General features: G+C 34.4%; 2 protein-coding genes across 2 annotated transcripts in view; both read right to left on the reverse strand.

Annotated features, from left to right (window-relative positions):
- Nucleotides 1-2309, reverse strand: part of LOC143189094 (uncharacterized) — a 34395-nt gene extending 32086 nt beyond the window's left edge. The window contains exon 1 of the mRNA XM_076393754.1: nt 1557-2309. Coding sequence (XP_076249869.1) covers nt 1557-1614 — 58 coding nt within the window. The 5' untranslated portion in view covers nt 1615-2309. The remainder of the gene's footprint in view (nt 1-1556) is intronic.
- Nucleotides 2310-6957: 4648 nt separating this feature from the next.
- On the reverse strand, nt 6958-8704 carry LOC143177134 (uncharacterized). Its single transcript, XM_076374935.1, has 2 exons — nt 8254-8704; nt 6958-7462 (listed from the first exon to the last, which is right to left on the reverse strand). The coding sequence occupies exon 2, from the start codon at nt 7451-7453 to the stop codon at nt 7031-7033; it is 423 nt and encodes a 140-aa protein (XP_076231050.1). The 5' UTR covers nt 7454-7462; nt 8254-8704; the 3' UTR covers nt 6958-7030.
- Nucleotides 8705-9237: the final 533 nt, after the last annotated feature.

The following is a 9237-nucleotide window of genomic DNA, read 5'->3' on the forward strand; positions in this document are numbered from 1 at the left end:
AATTAACGGTTATCTTTTTATGATTAGTTCCAGGAATAATTCGCTGCATTTAGGTTCAGCGATTGTAATTGTTGGAAAATCACTGTTTCGTCGATAAAAATATCTTGTTCTGCCGGAGCGACCATTTGCTCGTTATAACGACAGCAAATCAGCAACTGTTCCAATAAAAATTCGTGGACGACCGAATCGACCTTCACAATGACTAAGGATAAAAATGCTCGTCGTTCGGGTCACTATACCTGAGACATGAAGTTCAAATTCCTTCGAGATGAGAAATATTGCAACGTAAGGCACGATTTACGAGAAACGTGATGCATACTTACATATATGTAATCAATGTACGTGTACAAGTAACGAAATCTTTCTGTCGATATGAAAGCGACAACTTGGTCTTGTAAATCATGTAAAAAAAGGTTTAGGGTTCGTGTGACATTGTTGTCCGAGCTATAAATAAAAGCTGTTTGATCAATGGCTAGAGACACAGGCCGTACCATGAAAGTAAAGCGAAAGAATAGACGGATACGAATGGAAGAAAAAGTATTGGAATGATTCAAGATCGAAAGCGTGCCATTACCGCGTGAATCATGATTCGGTGGATATTTTTTTCCTGATTAGATCACAATGATTTTGCAGAAATAGTAACTGAAGGTTCGAAATAGATTTGAATTAGGTATTTATTTCGGTGGATTAGATTTAAATAAATTCTAAATTTACGAATTTTTAAATTAAATCTGTGCAAGTTCTTACGTTTGGTTTAAGTTGTCATATGGATTAAATTTAGGTCCTAATTTTGATTAGGTTTATGAATTACGTGTGTATTAGATCTAAGATAAGTGTATATCAAATCCTGGTTAGATTTAAGTGCAGCAGAATATGAGGTAAAGAATAGATAAGAATAGATAACAAGAATAGATAAGAATATTAGCTTGAATAGATTTTAATTAGAGTAGTAACTTAAGTTAGGTTTGAATAATATCTGAGATAAATTTTGCGGTAGAGTTAAGTTTGAATATATCAATTTTTTGGATCACCTCTTTGTTAATATTGGGGTTAGGCTTAAGAGAGTTAAGTACGGATTAGGTCCGAAACTAATTATAGATGTAGTACAACTAATAGATTCTCAGGACTAGTTTTTCTAAAAAGAAACACTCGTAAAAAACATCTACTCTACTACCCCAATTCATTTTCAATTTCAAATTAGGTAATATAACCTCCAAAATGAAATTTGAAAAGTGACAATTGCGAAATCCTATGCTAATTAAAGGATTCCACTTATATCTTTCCAGCCATGATACCGCAACTCGTAAATACTTTGTTACCACGAACACACATCAATTTTACGCAATCTTTTCTCAAAACATCAATAAAAATAAGAATAAACTCTATGCAAAAGTAACGTAACATGTTTGTCTACAAAATAAATCCACAATTTGATGACTCAATTTCTCAATAACATAACATTACCATATTATCCAGTACAATCACATTGCAAGAATCACAGACAAAAATTCTAAAACTAACGATAAAATAATCAAAACTAAAGAAACAGTACTCACTTTGACTGTAGACTGCGCTCGCAATGACCAAAAGTACCAGCGTTCCTCTGAGCCCCATATTCAGGATGTTTCTGCCTCTCTGAAGTTCAATCTATTCGCGCACCACTTGAGAACTCAATGTTAACCCCCGAGGGACTTATCTTAACCGCGACGTTCAAACAGGATCTCCGACGCGCGTAAACGCCGTCTAATCATCCGACGAGCGGAAGCATTTCCCTCGACGAAAGGCGAAAAAGAGGAATCAGTCGGAAGAAATCAGAACGACGAGGCACCGAAAGCTCGTTCGTGAGCACGCCTTTCCTCGAGCAAACGCGCCTCCTCTTTCTTCCTCCCTTCTATCCCTCTCTCTTGTTCCGTCCCTCTGAATAGCGCACCGTGAACCGGAGCGTACCAGCTACTTTCCACGAGAGTTTTACCGAGAAGAAACGCGACGGGAACCGTTTCGGTACTCGTTCCCTTCTCAGGGAGCGTTATCTAATTCTCAGGATGACGTCTCGATCAGTTTCCTCGATCACGATCGACAATTCCCCCTGAATAAGTAGCTGTCAACGTAAAATTGACGGATTCCCCGGGCTAACTCCCATTTACTCCACGATACGACGGCGATCGGCTCTTTCGTTGGAATTATGACAGGCGACCAGGTCAGTTTTCGGTCACTGTGCCCGTGTCAATCGGCAGGACACCGTGGAAGCACGTTGGGGGTTGATGCCGGGTCGAGATAAGAGACGCGAGCACGAAAATCGCCCAGCGAGCCGCACCGTGCTGCGGTTCGCAAACGAATGCCACTGAAGTTGCCGCTCTTCCGAATTCCGTAGCCGCATAGGTGTGCGTGCGCGCCTACTCCCCACTCCGGCGCTGCTCAGCTCGTGAATTTAGTTATCCCCACCAGGAGGCTTCTCGGTTGCGCGCACCATCTTCCCCCTGGCGTGCAGCATTCGATTAGCAATGGGTCCGATCTAATTTCAAGCTTCTTCAATTTATAATTATGCTCGAAGCAAAAGTGGATATCTTTGGTGGGATACTGGTCTTTTCGAATTTACGTGAAACCTGCGACATGCAGATGGTTATACAAATATTTGGCTACGTTAGCTGTTTAGTACATGTTATACATATAGCGTATGTATTTAAAAAGTGAGGAAACTCGAAGACGTGATTTTTGAGTTACAGCTATAAATTAGTTTGGTAAGTGCATTTTTATTCGTTATGAAAAGTTTACTGGTTAGAGATCAAAATTATAGAATTTATTCAAAGAACTCTTCAAATGTGAATTACAAATTATTTGAATATAATAACAAGAAAATCATTTTGTGCAAGTAACAGAACTATTTCTTTAGATTAATTATTCATGTTAGATAATTTTTTGTTTCCCTGAAAAACATCCTTTTTTGAGTGTGTAACTTTTGCAATCATGTGCGATATGTATAAATAAATTATATGTATATGTATAAAAAGAAAAAGAATTTGAAATGTATTTTTAATAAGTATTTAATGAACACTTAAACAAAACTATGAAACGTTATTTTTAAATACATGTATATTGCGATATACATGAATGAGTAATAAATAGATGAAGGCCTACTACTGTAATTAAGGTAGCCAGATACTCTTCTGATCGACTGGATGTGAGACCGAACGACGTAAGTCACATATTTTTACTATTTTTATTTCTGAGATATCGATATTCACAGTTTTTTATATCAATTCTGTACATCTTTTTACAGTTTTATACTTTTTCAATCCTTTCACGGTCGGTGCTGCATATATGCAGCGTTGTATTTTAAGTCATACAAATTAAATAGTAAATATATATTTTTGATAGTGTTGTGTATTGTATACGCAACAGTAATCCTCGAATAATACGAAATTTGATGACCTAGAGACATTTTAATTTATAGAAAAATTTATTCGTAAAAATTGGAAGAGAAAAATTACTTTCAACACTCTTGTATTCATGATTTATTAAATTGTTAAAATTTTGTGATATTCCTGTTTTAAAATTCCTAACCTACAAGAGTAAGAAGTTGAATACTAATAAACATCTGAGAGCAAAGTGAATTTGTGATTATATTTAGGTTTGTTTGAAACGCAAGCTATGGATTGGTTCAGAATAATATGTTCGCACACGCGTGGTTAGTTTGATTCCGTCCCTACTTCTCTACCGGTCTCAGATCCGGTGTATCCTCACTTCCTTTATCCCCACTGTGCCTAACCGAGCGCGTGTGCGGTCGACGCGTCAATTACATCTAAATCGAAGGCGACGTCTCACCGTGATTACGTCGCAAAAATAAAAGCCGCCCGCCTTTCGACAATAAATTCGAGTGGGTACAATTTATATCGCGCGTCTTATTCATCGACGTGATCATTTAGTAGCCCTGGTATGCCTACTGCATCGACCGTATTTCGATCAAAAACTATGCATATTCACATCTTTCCTCCTCTGTTCGTTGAATTTATGCTTATTTTGAACGTAAGTACAGTACTTTTTGACAACAATGCGTGTCAAGGTATGTGAAACAGGTAATGTCTCGTTTTCATGTAGGATGCTTGTAAACTGCGTAGGAAGAGGTAGGAAGGATTTTTTCGATAATTATGACGGTAAACGTAGGACTTGAGATTTATGAATGATTCGGTGGCGTGAATGAACGTGTCGACGCATGCGCGCAGCCGACCAGATTCCATTCCCATTCCGATCTCGCTTCTATTCTCACTGCTTTATCCTTTTTCTGGACTGTGTGGGCACCGGTGAACAACACACAACAGCTGTAGAATTCATAAAAAGATCTCTGCAGCTAGAACCCTTATCAAGGTCTGAAGGCAAACTGTGGAACGAGAGAAGAAGAGAGAATGCACGTTTCTTTCCCACTGTTACAAAATATTTGTACAACTCTGTATCAGAGACTCCTTGTTTTCCATTACCTAATTCAACTGAAAACGTAATCTCAGTTGGCGGTAAACATTTTCTCGGCATTCAAATAACAGAAATTGTTTGTTGTTCACAGTTGCTTAGAAATATGATAAAACTATATTGTCATAATTATATATTAATTATACATTAAGATAAAAATATAAAATACGTAACTCTAAGAAAACATGTTTGCAGAATAGCAAAAACGTAATTGTGGCATAATTCTCGCAGTACACGAATACTATAATAAATGTAGATATCATAAAGATATACATGCACATACACGCGTGTATAATGTAATGTGTATATTGTATATTACAGTACTATTAAATTTATAATTCTACCGCAGTATTCGATAGGAGAGTGGAAATAGTTATACTAAATATAGTATACACTTAAATGTGTCAGTAACCATATTTTTAGAAAATAAATGGTTTAAGACTAATTATTCTTGTGCACTTAAAAAATTCATTATGTAGATTAAACAGTATATTTTTACCCAGAATTATAGTTGGCACTTAAGAACTGTTTTTACAACATACATATACGAGAAGTTATACATTCTTCACCGGAATAGAATAATCTCACAGAAGTTGAGTTTTAAGAGATTAGCATCTTTTCGACTCGTCCCTCGTACAATTTCCTGGAAATGGTTTCGAGAGTGCATATTCAGCAAGGAATTATATATTCTTAACCTGACAACTTCATCTTCTTTTCGAGGCCATAACACAGTATGCAATAGATTTTTCATCTTGATCTCTAACAAAGAAGTAAATTCGGTCTTTGATATATCATTTTTTATAACTTACAGTTATTTAAAAAACTATCTTATTGTTTAATACAGTAGAAAAAACTTTGTCGGTTCATTGTTCATTTATGTTAAAAAATATATTTAAAAATAATATTTTATGTCACTATTCAAATATTTATTAAATGTTTGTTCAAAATTGATTTCAAGTTTTCTTCATTACTGATATATATTTGTATGTAACATTTACTTAATAACTTACTTGACCATATAGTTTTGCGATCAACTATACATGAAAATTGAAATTCTATTATAGTGGCTTTCGAAATTTTCAGAATTACAGCTTTCGAAGAAAAATATTTGTTGCTTAAAGTACCTATAAAAAAAGTAAAGTGAATGATTACAGGACTACACGTGTAAGTATGTATGGATATGTAAGGCATCGGTACAAGGACAGAGATTTAAGTTGCATGTAACGGTCACAATAGCAGGTTACAACTTGTCGGTACAAGTCGTGAACAGTAGGCCCCCCATTTGAAATTCACAACCGATGCCTAAAAGGCGACAATGCTACTGAATATTGAACACACTCTTTGGAATGTCATTCTTCGTTGTTGATCAACGGAACGATTGTGCAGCTGCTGCTTGTCTTATTTATGACGATACTTTTGGTACAACATTGTACGTGATGCATGCATGCAATTTTTTATGATATCCAACATTTAATTACCTCAATTATTTTAATACTATATCATTTTACTATGTGAAGCGACAGAACAAGTGTTAGTCAAACATTTTTTCTTGCTGAAAGATTTTTAACGCAGAGCTCTTCTATATGCTTGTTTTATCATTTCTTAGAAATATAAAACATCAGCATTTATTATTATGAAGAAACTCATTAATATACTTATAAATAAAATTGTTACTCATATTTGTACATTATTAATAAAAAGTATTCACGTGGTTCATAAACTGTTGTCGATACTCCGTGAAAGCATTCGATTAAAACCCCCCAAAAATGAATGAGAAGACCACCACCGTGAACTGCCTAAGAGGTATGAAACATCTGTTGCTTTTGGCAGATCTTATCTGAAATTGCTTTAGCACTCCCTTGAACTTGTTATGGAATTAAGATAATCAGATTAAATAGGGGTCAGTAATGCCCGTGTCCTCAGTGAATATTGAAAGCGAATATAGATGGTGCTAGATCCCAATTTTGATGATCGTTCGGTTACCATCTGTCAATGTTCCCGATTTCTCAGAGCAGTTTTATTTTCTAATATAAATTATGAAATTTATTATGAGTTAGTTAATAATTTGTTTAATACAAGGACTGAGTTCCAAGTTTTAGAAGCAAGAAAGAAGGTCTGTCTGAATTTTTTTGTGAAACTCCTACGTCAGACATATGCTCTCGTTAATGAAGTTAATATGAAATAGGATATGCACCAATTACATTTTAATGGGAGAGGGTCATGGTGAAGAACGCACCGTAATATAACTGTTCATTAAGGAGCTCGTCGCCCACGTTAATTGGGCAGTTACTGTCGAAATTGTTAACATGAGTATACATACAGTAACCTTGATCACGATAAAACATTTTAATTACTTTGAGTCTCACGCATGTCTCACGTCAATTAGATGAAAAATGTTGGGAACAATCGCGTTCCGCTACTTTAATTTATGCTATTGAAGGAAATCTATAGCTGCTATTAGATAAAAATAGAATGTATTTATTGGTACTTCTTTACACAAATCTGTTTAATAAAATCGCCTTTGAATAAATAATTACATTCCATCATTTTTAAACGAATAACCCATTTCTTATTCGCCGTGCTTGCACGTTTTGTGCTCCAGACAGACATCATGGCAACATTTTTCGGATTGGTCGCAATCTTTGTCGTGATGACAAAGAACTGGAGGTAAATACCAATCGTAACTTCGTGGACATTCGGTTCTTAACGGCGGACACTGTTTTGTAGTTTCTTTGTCTTTGTCTTCAATAAATACCTCCGACCACCATGGGTAGAATATAGGTGGCTCATTAGTGCTTATCCATAACCACGGATACAAAAAAGAATGCCAAGCGTATTCCATCCAACCTTCCTTTTTACCCGTTGGACAGCAATAGTATCGATCATCAGATGTCTTGCACCAGTATCTGCAAAATTTCTCGTGGCCTATACTGTAGCCTTTTATGGAAGAAAGGTAAGCGATGAGGCAAATCATCGCAAATGAATAACGCATCCTGAAACACTATTATATTATAATTAGTCATTTAGTGTTCTATATTTGTACTGTAAATCTATGTTTATGATAATTACATAGAAAAGAAACAGGTTTAACATATATATAACGAAGAGTTCATCTTCATATATTGAAATGCAAGTATGTATTCTATATTACATAGTATATCTTACTATATGTATATACATTATTAATACAGCATCAACATAGTATGTATAAATTAGTGTTAGTTAGAATAAAGTATAATGTAATACAAAGATACAATAGTAGAAATATAATACTATAGCAATGCTCATAAATATAGAGGTACAATAATATTATATTTCACTTATAGTTTTATTATAGTTACATATAGTATAGTTGCATTACACACTTTACACCTTTTTACATTGCAGTACTATTATATTTATACTGTCCAATTATAATTTAATTCCTGTACGATATCAATACATATACATATAGTTATGCAAGACGTCTGCATGTATACAGCTATAGTATAGTAGCTATAAATAGTGACGCAACAGTGATAAAATTACTTTATATGTAGCAATAGCACAAGTGCTATGTGGTTAGAATTCAATAAGCGCGCGATAATACAATAGTTAAATTATAGTCGTGATATAATTTCGATATAATGAATTGAATTTCTGCAATATAGTAAAATTTGATTATATATCCATTGCAGTAACGAATGTATAGTAACTGAATAAATGTCAATAGTAATATCAATAGTAATAGTATAGTAATGGTATGATAATATATGTGTACTGAAATGATCAAGTGCAAAGTTTTGTACTCACCCGAGTCTTGGTTTCCTTCTACGACTGGCGCTGCCGCAGCGAACATTCTTATAAGTCGACGAAAACTCTTTTTTCTTAAAATTCTGTCTCGAAACAATTGCCAATTGTCATATTTCTCGCCAACTGTACATTACTTAGACTCTTTACGTTACAATGTGTAACTTTCGAACGTTCTGTTTGAAATTTTATGTGATGAAACGTCGAGGTAGTATTATTCGAAAAGAATTCAGTGTGAAGAACAAAAATCGAGTTACAACAAAGGGGAACCGCTTTCCCTCTGAACGTGACTAGACGTAAATTACATCCTATAACCGCAAAACTGTAAAGCGACGTATAAACATTGCACACAATTAAAATGTTCATTGTTCTTCATGAACAAGGGTAGGTAAACTAATGCTTTACACGTATATCAAATTTTATGTATCAAATTTTTATATCTTATCCAAAGTGATAGGAAGATAATGCCTTCGAGACATACGTAGGTGTTTGGATAATAAAACAATTATTTTTGTTACATTTAACTCCATTTATTTAGAAATCAAGTGCTTTGAATCTGCTGCTTTAGCTTCAAACAAAAAAAATTGAATATGTACACTATCTTCGTTAGCATAATCATCTTTATTGCAAGAACGTTTGGATAATAGAAAGTTTGAATATTGAAGTACATATTCAAATAATAAGAGTTCGAAATGTTCGAATATTGAAATCTCTACTATATTTTAATTTATTAATTCTTATTTAGAAATTCAAGCATATCGAAAATAACCAAAAGCAGTGAAATATACGATCATTTTTCTAGTAACTTTAATAGAAATCGCAAAATCGCAACGATCCCCAATTGCACAATACTGTGCAATTTTCCTTCGATTTTTGTAAGACCATATCTTTCAGCAATTTCAAAATGATGTATATCTTAAACATGTTCTTAAATGCATTCAATGAATGACGCCTATCACTAGACTACCAAACCTTATACATCACGAG

The sequence above is a fragment of the Calliopsis andreniformis genome, chromosome 3 (assembly GCF_051401765.1).
Source record: "Calliopsis andreniformis isolate RMS-2024a chromosome 3, iyCalAndr_principal, whole genome shotgun sequence".
Lineage (NCBI taxonomy): Eukaryota > Metazoa > Arthropoda > Insecta > Hymenoptera > Andrenidae > Calliopsis > Calliopsis andreniformis.